This window comes from Perca fluviatilis, chromosome 12 (genome assembly GCF_010015445.1).
Source record: "Perca fluviatilis chromosome 12, GENO_Pfluv_1.0, whole genome shotgun sequence".
NCBI classification, from domain to species: domain Eukaryota; kingdom Metazoa; phylum Chordata; class Actinopteri; order Perciformes; family Percidae; genus Perca; species Perca fluviatilis.
In genome coordinates, this window is record NC_053123.1 from 19,567,891 (window position 1) to 19,582,815 (window position 14,925).

A 14,925-nucleotide genomic window follows, 5' to 3' on the forward strand; every position below is an offset into this window, starting at 1 on the left:
CATGAGAGCTATCCACCTCCACTACTTAAATAAACAGTGGTGGAAGAAGTATTCAGGGCATTTAAATGTAGTGTGACACCTTTGCCTTTTACTGAAATATCTCAACAACTGTTTTGATTGATGTGAAATTTGGTGCAGATATCCATGGTGCCCAGATCATGAACACTAGTGACGTAGGTGCTTACCTGACTTCCTTTAGCAACACATGTGTGAAATATTTCAACATCTCCTGGATGGATTGGCACGAGCTATTATCTGACATTTACGTTCCCCATGAGGATGTATCATATTGACTTTTGTGATACGTTGACTTTCCCAGCACCACCAGCAGCTTCACATTTGTGGTTTTAAGTGAAATATTTCGACAACTATCAGATTGTTTGCCATGAAATGTTGACATTCATGTTCCCCTCAGAATCATTGTTCTCACTTTGATGATACCCTGACTTTGCCTCCAGCCCTATCATTAAGTCAAATGTATTATTTGTCCAATAATTTGGTTTATGACCAAATACCTTAAACACAAACGACATCCTCAATTTGTAGTTTACATTTAGTGCTAGTTAGCGTTACATTTAAACGTGTACGTGTGCTTTCAACCTCGGAAAATAAGAGCACTGATGCAATATTCGCAATAACATTCAAGGGACTACGAAGGCATTGTCTGATCAGCTCAGAAACAACATGAGACATTTAATCTTCAATAATTTTCCATGGATCATGCCTGAAGGGTGTAAAGGAGTGTACCTTTCTTTTAGCTGAGGTGAATTGAGGTCATCCTTACACATGTTGAAACATAGTCATTCATGGTTGAGTGAATGATGCACAAACAATAATCACACTATTATGAGAGAATGTGCTCTTCCTGCTGAAGGTAAGGTTTTAGGTGATACTAAAAGAAAATTTTCCATTGAACAAATTAATAAAGTTATTTATTCACCTGCCTTGCAAAGCACCTGCTGTCAGGAAAAGTAGGTCATATTCTCAATTTGTTCCCGACTCCTACCCGCCCACCCCTTTGAAGTGTGCGTCCTAGATCTTGACTTGTTGCAATGGGTAGTCATAGGACATCAGTGATAGGACATTTCATGGTCTCTAAATGCCACAACAGTGTAAGTTGTGTCACTGTTAAAAACACACTGTATTCATCAACACATTACCTAACCGTATGAATCATTATGATATTGCTTAGTTTTGCATTTTAGCCTCTGGGCTTCCTAAGAAGTGGCATTACATTTTAAAGTACGCCTACATGTTCACAGGTTGTTTAATCCACTCTTATTTAATCATAGAAAGTTACAGAGGTGTAAGATTTGGTCATCTGAGGATAGAGGAATGTATGGAGCTAAACTGGTAAGAAGTGGAGATTTATAAGCCACTGATCCTGGCTTTTTGATTGGCTGAATCTTGTGTAAAGAAGCCTGGAATCACCCAATGCTCTTTTGGCTCTGAGCAGATTAGTAAGGCCGTGCTGGGGTTTATGTTACCCTGGTCAACAATGACAGAAAGCCCCGAAATATATGGGAAACACTAAATGGGAGGGTAGGTTTGTTACCACCCAAGCTCAGTATGAATATAACTAAAAAAGCACATTAAAAGGGTACTTTATTTCAAATGTTGAACCACGGTTTCATAAAAAGTATTAGTAAAGTATTTTTTCCAACTGTTCCTCTTTTTTACGGTCACAATATGAAGAATGAGTGCACATTTGTCTTTGTCTCCACAGAAATTTTATTTTCAGTCTCTAAAAATCCATAAAAAATAACGCACTGTATATTTAAAGCTCTTTCCCATACAGAAATCATCACACATTAATCCTCATGTTATTAATAAGGATTGGCCTGTCACATGACACCGACATTTTAGACGGATTCCAAAATACATGTAAACACAGATATATTTATTTGGGGAGGTGGACACTGACTTTAAAATGGGAATGTATAACGTAAACTAGACACGATATGCACGACAAAGTTGATTTATCACAGGCTTTAAACAAATATGGTATTCACTGCACAACATTTTCAGGACATTTTTGTTTTGAAGACACATTTGGTAAGAGGTTTATAAAAGACGCACTTGAAACAAGAATAAATGCACTGCAGTGCACTAAAGGTACATTTACACACAGCAGATATCGAACAGATAGCCTGCTATAGAAGAAATGTATATTGTGAATGATCCAATGAGCCCTGAATTATATTGTAGGTTACAGGTAACATAATACAGACTCAACATGCTTTTCAATGATGCAACTACAAAATCATGAGCATTGATATTTGTGACTTATACTACAACAGTAGTGCATAACGTGTGTGTGTGTTATATGTATGTATGTATGTATGTATGTATGTATGTATGTTTATGTTGCATGTATATTTTGTATGTATATATATATATATATATATATATATAAAAATAAAAAGAGGATACCAATTTCTAATATTGTGCTTTGTTTCATTTCCTGTGCTTCAAAACACACATAAGCTTGACCTACCTCCAGTAGCCTAAATCAAACCGGTGATTATAACAATCACCATAAACATAATAGTCACATGTAACAGCAGCAGAGAAGTAATGTTTTTAGAACTTAATATTAACTTGTTTTAAAAAACTTCATAATGGTCCCCTTTTAAAAAAAAATAAAAATAAAAAAAATAATGAGTTAGATATCATTTCCACCTCTTGTCCCCAGGGAAACAAAATGGATATGTATTAGGTGATTTACTAATAACATTGAAATGACAGTTCAGGGAACAATAAAAAATTCAATAGTAATCACATACTCAAAGTTCTACTGATACAATGCAGTAATAATACAGTGTTCAGTGGCAGAAACTTGTTCAAAACTGTCATGGCCTATAAGTTCGTTTGACTACAGCTACGTACTCTACGCCAGCAACTAAGCCTACAGTCACTATCAAGAATGGGGTGAGAAAAAAAAATAAATAAAAAAAAAGAGAAAAAAATAAATAAAAAGTGTAAATCACAGGATACATTTATTTTTCACAAAACACAAAAAGACCGACAAGTGCATATGTCAAATAAGGCAAATACAAATTCACTAAGAGTACAGCCATTCTAAAAAAACTCTGAATGCAGGATTAACAAGCGCTGTACAAAATAAAAAAAAAAATAAGCTTCATAGTCTTAAGGAATATATTTGTTTGTGGAGAAGCTTTAATCATTTAAATAAATGATTAGAATAAGCTTAAAACCCTGTTAAAGAGCTACACATGACAACTGTAAATATTACAGAAAGCTTCTCAAATCTTTGAAAATGCAACTGTTCGTGTAACAGCCCCCGATCCCCCCCACCTTAATAAAAGCCCCCACACCAGTCAGTTAGTTCAGTGCAGAGTTCAATTACAGTGAGAAATAAACAAACATAAAGATGCCCAAAGAGCAGACGAACACCAGACACACGTTCAGAATAACTTTATCTCTAGGTGACTCGTACAGCATCTCTGCAATCACCGTTGCATCCTCCTGCTGTACTTTTTGCTGATCGCTCTGTGCTCCGTCCTTACATCCACAAAAACATTCCAGTACACGCATACACCTGCCAGTCTCGTGATAAACATTGCTGCTTTCTTCTCTGGTCATCTCCAGCCTTCCGTTACCAAACTGCTCTGCAGGGGTGGTGGCAGGGGATGTTTCTGTACTAGGGGTTGCTGGGTCATGGTCAGTGGATGGGACCAGGAGCTTGACATCCGCCCCATCCAAACACATCTCCTTTCTGATATCTGGGGGCATTTCTTTATGAAGTCTCCCATCTCCACTACATGGACTCTTTTCATTCATCCTGTAGGTCTCCTTTCGGTCCTTTGTGGGAACCATTTTAATGTTGCGAAGCCCCCAGAATGTGGTGGTGCGAACCCGTTCCTCATCTGGTGGAGAGGTGCAGAGGCTGACCACCACCGCCACCGCCCCTGAAATCCAGAACAGCCCAGCGGCAAAATACATGTAGTGAACATTAAAAATGAAGGCAGGCCTATCATCTGGCTGATCACAGCGAGGCTGGCGGTAGATGAAAGCTAGGATCAGTCGTAGGGCACCGAGTGTGAAACCTGTCATGCCTCCGCAAAATGCACCCGTCTCATTACACCGTTTCCAGAACACACCTAACAGGAAGAGGGCAGCGATTGGTGGAGTGAGGTAGCCAGCAACTTCCTGGATATAGAGGTACGTCTGTCCACCTTGCATATTAATAATTACAGGGACCCAGGCAATGCTGATTGCCACCATGGCAACAACAAACAGGCGGCCCACAGTCATCAGCTCACGCTGAGACGCGTTCTTCCGAACAGTTTTGTAGATGTCCAGTGTGAAGATGGTGCTTGCACTGTTGAAGATTGAGTCTAGATCACTCATCAGAGCAGCGATCATGACGGCCATCATCAGACCCCTTAGCCCAACAGGCATCACTGCCATGACCAGGCGTGGGTAGGCAAGGTTTGAGCAGCCGGCCTGAGAACCACACACAGCCATGCAGTGCTCTGGTCCAATGCAGGCAATCTCGTCCGCAAACAAGATGCGGGAGATCATTCCTGGAATGACTATTAGAAACATGGGCAGAATCTTGAGGAATCCAGCCATTAGCGTAGAGCCCTTGGCATGAACAATGTTCTTTGCTGCTAGTACTCTCTGAACAATGACTTGGTCTGCACACCAATACCAAATAGATGCAGGGGTCTGGCCAAGAATGAAGCCTGGCCAGGGGATGTCTTCATCCATGGGACCTCGAAGGATGCGTAGAGAGTTTGGTTTGGGCTCAATGCGGCAGGAAGGAGAATAGGTGAAGTTTCCAGTGGCCATTATAGCAGTAACATTGGGAACTGCCAGCATGTACTTAGTTCTAACACCCTCTAGCCCGCCAACTTTGATTAGGCTGAGGATGGTTAAGGTTAGGGCTCCACCAATCATCAACACTGCCTGAAGTGCATCCGTGTAGAGTACTGCCGTCAATCCACCAGTGACAGTGAGCAGTGCAGTCATACTGATGAGCAGGACGATCGACACATAAAGGTTCCACCCCAGGGACTCCTGAATGAAGAGAGCTCCAGCATATAAGTCCACAGAGAGCTTGGTAAATATGTAAAGTAACACAGACAAGAGGGCAAAATAAACCTTTAGCCTGGTGCCACCGTAGCGTTTTGACAGGTACTCCGGCATGGTGTAGACTCCCGAGTGTATATACACAGGGATAAAAACCCAGCCAAGCAGCTGAAGAAGTAGAAGGGCATTAAATTCCCATGCTCCAACAGCAAAGCCACTTGCTGCTCCTGACCCAGCCAGGCCAATGAAATGTTCACTGCCAATGTTGCTGACAAAGAGTGAGGCACCTACCACTATCCACGTCATGGAGCGTCCAGCCAGGAAGTAGCCACTCACAGTGCTGCGATTGGCTTTCCACATGGCAAAAACCCAATGGCTAGCACCAGGACAAAATACAGTCCTACCACAGCTATGTCCACCGTTTCCATTCCAGGACCCATTTTTTACAGATTACTTTTTTTTTTTCTTTTTTTTTTTTTTTTTTAAATCTCTTGGCTCACAGCAATACAAAAAAAAGAAAGTAATACAAAAGTCAAACTTCAAGACTTAATTGTTCAAAAAGGGGCAATGGAAATGCTTTGCTTTGGTTTGCTGTCTGTATGGAATCTGCAGTATCCACCGTCAGGTCAAATTCACTAGGTGTGCTTCGGAGGGGGTTATCAACTGGCACTGAGGTCGTTCTAGTTTTAGAGGAGGATGTTGTAGGCCTCTGGTCTAGATAAGCCTAGAGTTAGCATTCCTGCAAGACAGCAAAGACAATGAAAAACACCTCATTAGAGTCTTAATTTAAGAAGGGAAAAACACACAAATGCTTGAAGGTTTACAGCCTCTCAGGATAGAACTTAAAGTGAGGTTTAAAAATGGCTGGAGTCTAACCATCATATCACAATCAATTACGTAAAATTATCAAAAAAATCACTAATTAAAGAAATGGTAAAATATGGTATAGCACTCTATGAACCACATGCGGTTTAATAAGAATGCTGATTATTCAGTTTTGCAACTGCAGTATTTTTCCAGCGTCAGTCCTTGGGTTTAGCCTGCCTATGACTTTCCTCCTTAATCTTTTTAAGACAAAGAACTTAAGCCTGTAAAGTTCAATAACATTGTGCAAGAAATCAAGAGTCAAGAAGGAACAAAAACCATGTAGCCAAAGACTATTCAACTCTTACATTACCTAATAAGTGGCCTGACTTATATCATCTTCAACATTTTGCAATTCTTGACATGCCTCAATGTAGGTAGTCTTAAGCATTTTTGGAAAATGACAGACACACACACACAATTAATATTGTATTTGCTAAGTTATATAATGTGGGATTCAAACATAATCACTACCAGCCACACTCAGGCTTCTTCCAAAATAAAAAAAAATATGGTGCTGTCACTGTCACAGGGACACTAACTTAAGGCCAAGCGGATTTATATAACTGGGTAAAACAAAATCAACAAGTGTAATCCGTATATTCTTTCCCTTTCTGTAACAGATTATTGACTCAGGCAAAGCCAACAACTAAGTTCCACCAGAGGTGGTGAAACTGGAGCGCAGTTATAAGAAAAGCAGAATTAATGAGACTGTGCCAGGTATTCTAAAGCCAAGAAAGATGCAAACGCAAACCAGCCTTGACATGCATAAAGCCAGAGGTATATTGCTCAACCACAAAAAGGAGCTGAGGACTTATAATTTTTTAACAAGTGAAAGAAATTACAGATTAATGGTACTCTTGCACAAGTCCACTTATCTTGAATGGAGACACTGAATGCTTCACCTTTGCTTTCAAATATACTAATTAATACATGAATGAAGTAAACATATCCAGGCTGCAAGTAAACCCCAGCTGCCACCACTTTAAAAAAGTGGCATCATAGATACTTTGTGTACAGAAAAATTGCTACTTTACTTAATGGCCAAGTGTGGCGGACAGTCTTTGTGAATACAAAGGAGAGGTGACACCAGTCCAAGCCCTGCATGTGGTGCACAGACGCACCTATCAGGAGTGTGGAAATTTCTAGAAGTCAATCTGACTACAAGAGCTGCGCATCTTCAAGGACCTTGCATTCCTAGCCATCTGAGATGCACTGCAGGATTAATTTTTACATATATATATATATATTATAGCATACAGGCAAGTCTGACATAATATTACAAAGTGTTTCTTCCTGACTGAAGTCAGCGGCCAGATCTCAACAGAACTGTCAGTTGGTTGAGACATAGCCTACGGTCTATGCATTTGACACATAATTTAAATGGTACATTCAATGTCATTCCCGAAAACACAAACGCACAGCCTTAATGCTATGACCACATATTTAAAAAGTCAAAGTCACTCGAGCACTCGCCGGCTTAATTGTTTAAACACAGATACACATTGAAGATGTACCTTGTTGGCCCGTGTTAGCATACACGCTAAAGATGCTAAAACGACACTCCACGCCACAGAGGGGAGATGTGAATGATGAAGTGAGTCCTTCCTGAAGACCGGTCCTCCCAAAGGATAGCTGCGTTCTCGTACTACGCAGTGCTCCTTCACAGCCGCTATGTTCTTATGACGTTTGCAGTCCGTTTTCTACTCTGTACCTTTTACATTTCACAGGAAACGTAATGCCCGCTAGACATTTGCTGCCACTCCTCTTTATATGAGCCTGTTCAATCCACGCCCCACCACCCACGTGTACATACACATACACACACACACACACACACACACACACACACACACAGCCGCGAGGCTTTTGGGTGCTAAACGCCAACTGGAAATTTCTCAAGCTAATAATCCCGGATTCTTGTATTGACCTAAGTGTTTACATTAACTAAAAATAATAAAAAGGAAGCGTTTATTTAAAAAAATAAATAAAAATTTTTTTAAAAAAGTGGCCAACTATCTTCCAAAGTTTGTTTTAATTGAGAGAAGAGAATTTACCACTTTGTTTAAGGTGCTTTTCCCATAAAATAACTTAATAAACTACACCTATACATTGTATCAAACTAATCGGAATTAAACAATGAAAATTCTGGTTACTTTACTGACAATGACGATGACGATGACACTTGTAGACTTATAAAGATAGTTGTATGTTTTTTGTCTATGGTAAATGCAATAGCCTACGCTTCATTATAAACTACACCCCTGTAACCTACCAAAATACCTCATAATACAGTTTAGATAATCTTCTCCAGCATGCAACCACAATATATATGAAGTTGGCTTATTAACCTGAAATAATACAGTTGTAATGTCTCAAATCATAGAAACTTCTAGAAACCCGTACTCTGACTGATTACGGAAGTCTAACTTTTAATCGGATTTTAGAGTCGTAGCCTAATCTGGAACCATCCAGAAACGTTCCTGCTGCCTCTTTTCAAAAGTTATTTTTTTTACTTTTTCAGTGCTTTATTTTTTCTAAAGCTTCCCTGAGATGGAATTGTATCCTGCATACAAATGACAAAGCCCATAAGAGACAGAAATGTATGCATACTTATTTCTTGCAAGCACAAATCTTTTTGTTTTACAACAGAGATGAACCTATTCATTGAAGAAGCATCAGGCTAGTAAATGAGGAAATGGATGTCATTTTAGGGCCATAGGAGGACATTTTCCGTTAGCGCTGGCTAAAACAACCTTATTGGGGGGCACCAAGCATTCCTCTATGCAGGAAAAACCCCGTCTATATAGGTTAATATAGGCTAAATATAACTGGCAACAGCCACAGCAGTCACATGGTTGACTTCCAACAAAACATCCTGCAAAGCAGACATGCTTTGCATACTACCGGGGGAGGGAATCAGTAAATTTCCACTCACTCTTCTAAAGAGCTATTTTGGAAAATTCCATTTCAACAAAAACTCCATTTCCCAGCAAGCCCTGCGCGTCTGTGTGCGTGTTTGTCTAGCGATAGCAGGTCACTCGAGGACAAATGGTAGTGTAATTTGTTTAATTAATTAAATTTATGAATTAATTCACTTTTTTTAATTTACCGTGTGGCTCTGCAATTGTTTTGCTTGGAAAAGCTGATCTGATTATATTTGAAGTATTGATCATTGTGCCCTCAAATCAAATGCACTTATAAAGCAAACGTTTCTCACATTACAGTAGGCCTATAGTTATGCTAGCCTATCCAGTGGTGTTGTTGTCTAACGTTAACACATTCTAGAGAATACATTTGACTCGTTCATTCTCTACACTTATCCAATCCACCAGTATTTTTAAAACACAATATAGCCAATCAGCTATCATGTAAAAAATGAAAATTAAGTATCCTATATTATTCCAGAAGATATCCAACAATAATATGTAGAACTAAATGAGAACTTAAACACAGCCTCATATGAATACAAACACATAAACAAGTAGTAGGCCTATATACATAAGTATTAACAGAACATTAAAGTGGACATATACATAAATAATAAAAAAGCCCAACTATTTTAGTTTATCTTGCTTTTTTACTCTAAATTTAGAAATCAAACTTCTTGACTCAATGTTAGTTGCAAATCCTAATATAAAGGACAGTAGCAAACAAAAATGAAAAATGTTAAATTATCTTCTGTTTGATAGGCCATGGTAGAATTCTTTACATTATATTCTGTGATAATCACAACAGCATTTATTCTTTAATTCTCATGTTAATTAAAAAATAAGTAATTTTACCTAGAAATTCCTTGAACTTATTCCCATCCCAGAATACAGAAATTCTGGTTAAACATTCTCACATAATACAGCTGTCATAATGCAATAATACATAAAACAGCAGGCTTTAGAAGCAGTAGATACAAAGAGAGAAGTAAAGAAGAAGTAATTTGTCAAATGTTTGTTTGGGTTTAACTTTAAGCTGTATTTTATTTGAAAATCCCCACATTTTAGCACATCGTATTATTGTAATAATAATAATCATAATCATTTTAACAACCATTAAAACAATTTAAGAATCATGCACTTTAGTATCTGCAATATATGGAATAAAGCATTTTTTCATCGACCACACAGTGGTTATTCAAATAAAGAGTATAGCCTATGTAAAACAATGCTGTTGATTAACCGAGTCAATGAGTACTTAGACCGGGGAAAGATCATAGTTTCCCATCATGCATTAAGGTTTTACAGTTAGGGGAGATCAACTGAAGCGTCTGGCTCTACAAACTGCCGCCACTTTAATCTTTTAAGATTATCATTGCTCATATCATGCAACTGACTGACATGCATTGTGCAGTGAGTAATTGATCCTGTGAAGGCCTGTTTACTTTGGCCAGGTTTTGCCTCTTCATCCCAGCAATAAGACCTGTGGTGTTAACTAGCATCATGTCTCAAATTATGTTTTTCGTTGTGGGTTACACTGAGAATTCATGACAAAATAGTTTAGTTTTAGTTCACTGCCCAGCAGGTTATTTATAAGTAGGCCAAGTGGAGATATCAAATGTACCTCATCTATTATATTTCAAAACCTTTTAAAGTGATTTGTATCATTGCCACAAAGTGGTCAGATTTCTCAGTCCATAACATAAATGTAAAGTTGGACTGACCACTAATTAGCTGTTTATTTTGTCTGTTATCGGTTTGCTATTTTTGTGGTTACTGACAGTTTGTATATCACCTTCTTTTTTCCCTCATTAACCTCCCATTCAGGTTTATGGAGGAAAAGGCCGCAATGCCACAGCTTTCTCTTTGCACTAGGAACTGGCTCCAGGGTCGGTCAGTTATTTTCAGCTGTCTTTTTTTCTCTAATCTATCAACTTGGTCAATGGTCAGCCCTGTGGGTATTTCTGCTCAGATATTTAACAAAACCACCTAGCCACTTAACATAACCAAAGCCTCGTTTTATTTATGGAAAAGTCTCATTATTATGTTCCATTTCTCCTCAATCCAGTATATATATGCTACATTTAAAAGTTTTTCACTTGTGACATTACACTGCCAAAAAAAGAACTAATTTACAATTCATTTACATGCTCTCAACTTACACTTTCAGGTGAAATTGGCATGCATCATAGCAGGCCTTGGAGTATAAGCATCCTTGCAAATCCACGTCATGAGCAGCACCCTAAAAATGCCCACCATTCTTAAACATGGCAGGCAACCCAGATAGAACCCACACAGCGCTGCCTCTCCTCCTGATACAGACTGTAGTTGACTCAACCAATTTCTCTATTGTTGTGCTGAAGAAGCCAGTGCTGAGAGGGGACGTTTTGGACATTATGACCTTATTCTCATATATTAACGTTGAAGAACTTACTCAAACTCTTCCTTAAATGACAAGTGTTAGCCTGTCTTACTGTAGTTCTTTTATCAAGATTCAGCATCATCAATACATTTTTCATTTGACAGAACTTATTCAGGAACAGATTTTTTGAACTAGAAATGTAAGCTAATGATTGCTGTGCTCTTGCTCTCATGTCACAGTACTCCAACATTGTAGTTGATGCTATTTACAAATGCCCTCCCATTCAATGACCAGGGGTTAAGATATGAAGTGGGGGAAAGTGGAAACTGGTATGCAGGATCATGTTTACCATCACCTTGTTTTCTCAGTGAGATGGGGGCTTGAGTATACTCAGTATGAATCCCCACAATCAGCTATTTATGGACAAACATCAGGAGGACAAGGGCTTACAGTATGTACAGGAAAGCACCTTGCTGTATTGTGTGAATTATCTCACCTTACATTGTTGTTAGTGCTAACACTGCATGTGTAAAAGACATAAAAGACAAAGATTTGGCTCTGGCAATCATCTAACTCATAGAACCATGGTTAGAGTGTATACTTAAAGTGTATACGTAAACTCAAATGCTGCACAATCTTCTAGATTTCTTTAGACATTTTTAATATCCATCTGGATCCGTGCAAACTGAGTTTGGTACAAGGATGAATTGTGCAAAATTCCAAGTGAGTTAGTTTCATGACCACTGAGATATGTTTGTTTAAATGTATCATGTTGCTGTAGTGCCACCTAGGCAAATTTGGGACATCAGGATCTCTTTTTTGTTGTTGAAATTGACAGTGCTTAAGAATTATGGCAGTTTGTCAGGAAGGCAACTTTTACAAGAATTTAGCAACCAGTTCTAGGTCAATGTTGACCTGTGAACATGTCACAGGAAAAGCTCTATCATTGAAATATATAAAATCTAGTTTTTGAGATTTCTCTTTGAGTTCCCCCCTTCCTCTAGTCCACCTTGGTTGTGGCTGATATGAAACACCAGTGTAATAGTAATTTATACTTTATTTATCCCACAAGGGAAATTGCAATGTTATTATTATACACATTACACAAAGGCCTAAATTACACACACATGCTCAGTACCTATACATGCACTAATAAAGAGATGTCAGAGTGAGGGAGCTGCAGCTGTCTAGGAGGTGAACTGGCATCTCTCCATCTACCAGTCCACCATCATATTTTGAGCCATATGGGGATTTGAACCAGTGACCCTCTGTTTCCCAACCCAATTCCCTACAGACTGAGTTACTGCCACTATTCATGTGCTATATATGCAAATTGACCTTTGTGTCACAAAGCACATTAGCCAGATTAATTTTGAGTTAGCTGACATCACACAAACATTGGTAAACTTGAACATAACAGGTTTCACAGGGCAAGTTACCACAAAGTGTGAACTAAGGAGGAGTAAGGTCTGGCAATGCAAGACTACAATGTGTGTAACTCTTTCCAAACCAGCAATGAGCTTGTTTAAGAAGTGAAATTTGTGACAAAGTCAGATCAAGTGTAGTGCAACTACTGTAAATCAAATAAATAGAATGCCATCAGAGAGCTCATGCATGTCATTTTGTGCAAATAGGCTATACCTCCAATAATTTGGCAATCAGTTGTAGAAAAACAGAATACAATTCCAAAAATAAATTCAAATTATTTGTTCAGATGTTTGACCGAACCAACCGACCAAATTTAATGAAGATTGGACAAAATTTGTAGTGAAAAAATTCTGAGATGATCCAAGGAATACAGATCAAATTTGCTTATTTGCCACAAAGGTTAGTAGATATTTGAAAAATATAAAGTGCTTTTTAAATGGCCACGTGGTGGTGCTGTCCATGCCATACTGGACTCTTTAAACTAGATTTTATGATAATTTCCTAAATAACAGACAGACAAGCAAGACTGAAAATATAAACTCGTATAGGTGGAATTGAAATGGTTTAATGAAGAAAAAAAAAGTATCATAAATAAGTATGACAAATGAAAAACATTTTTTAACAGTGAAAAGTACGGAGTCCCTTAGAAGCAAGGTAAGAGAAAAAAGTTGGCGGACAATGTTGGCAAAAAACAAAACCTGAGGAAAAAAAAAAAAAAAAAAAAAAAATTTGAAAAAATTTTATTATGTTTTGAGAATTTGAGTTAGTTGAAAGTAAATCTTTTGTTTGTGCTGCATTTTGCTGAACTTTCAATGCACTTTGTATTGTGCACTAGATGCTTCATTTTGCATGGCTTTTTCACTCTCAAAACAGCTTAATTAAGCCTATCCTAATATTTTTTGAGATTTAACACCAAACCAAAGTGTATTTTAGGTAATACCATGAATGCCTTGGCAACTAAAACAATCACCGTACTACAGTCAAAACAGTTTTAGATAAGTTAAAAACATATTATTAAACTCATTTTTAAAAACTCAATTCTGCCTTTCTAAAAATGTTTTGACTGTTAGTACAGTGATTGTTTTAGTTGCCAAGGCATTCATGGGATTACCTAAAATACACTTTAGTTTGGTGTTAATGAGGCAATAACAGGCCCCACTTTTAGAGCACTGTGGGCAGGTACTTTCTCACTCTGTCTATATACAGCTTTTATATTATTGGTAAATACTGTATTATGTCATTGAGTCTATAAAACAATGTTCTATTATTAAATTAGATGTTAAATAATGTTCTCTGGTGCAAAATGCTTAGATATAGTATTGTCCACTATCTGCCTCTTGATTGTTAGAATTGTGAAACAAACATGTATAATATTTGATGTTTGACTGTAGATTGTCAGATGTTTTACCAAATGGTCTGTAAAATGAGCTTTTTCTACAGTCCGATATTTAACAGCCTATTGAGCACTTTTTAAGTATATCACTTTCAATTACACACACACGTGCTACAGTAAACAGTGAACTACTGTGATGTCAGCTTATCAAAAGAAAGCATAATATAGTGTATAATAAATATAGTGTATAATATACAAAAAAAAACACTTCAAAAAGGTAACAGTAAATTTGAAGGCTAAAAATAAAAGGCAAATGTTGTTGACTGTAAACAGCTTTACATCAGATAGAACATGTGGGTGAAAAGTCACAACTTAGAAATCTTTGTTTGACTTCAGTTCTGACTCACAACGTCAATATATTCAATGAATTGTCACAAGAGAAGAATGACCAGTATTTGTCAATCCATAACTGTGTTGTACAAATACTAATAGACCATAAAAGTTGGACATGTTGCAGTCAATGAATTACAGGTGTTTAAAACAAGCAAAATCACAAATCCCTTTTCTAATAATTTCACTGATTGACGTCCTACCTTTTAGTTTAAAAAACGTGTTCTGTGATGTATATTTCATAATGTGCAGCATGTATGCAGTTTATATTTGTATTGATACTTTTAATATAAAGCACTGTAATTGACCATATTATCTGAGCTGTGGCAGTTAAGTACAGGCAGGTTAGGAAATGTTTGTATAATACAGGAGCTCCATCTAGAGACCAGTGCCTTGTGTGCACATACAGCCTGTTCAATTCAATTTAATTCAATACAATACAACTGTATTACTCCACAAATGCAATTTGATTTTGGGCATAAGTAAAAACAGACATATGCAAGGACAGACAATTCCATGCAAAAGAGCTGTGTGGGACTATGTAGAGCTAGAGTGCAGTA

General features: G+C 37.7%; 1 protein-coding gene across 1 annotated transcript; it reads right to left on the reverse strand.

The window, feature by feature from the left end:
- Window positions 1-2,980: 2,980 nt before the first annotated feature.
- Window positions 2,981-7,701, reverse strand: LOC120570427 (sodium/myo-inositol cotransporter-like). The gene is given in 3 exon segments (XM_039818774.1): window positions 2,981-5,426; window positions 5,429-5,797; window positions 7,440-7,701. Coding segments are annotated over 2 exon segments (2,130 nt in total). The 5' UTR covers window positions 5,499-5,797; window positions 7,440-7,701; the 3' UTR covers window positions 2,981-3,366.
- Window positions 7,702-14,925: the final 7,224 nt, after the last annotated feature.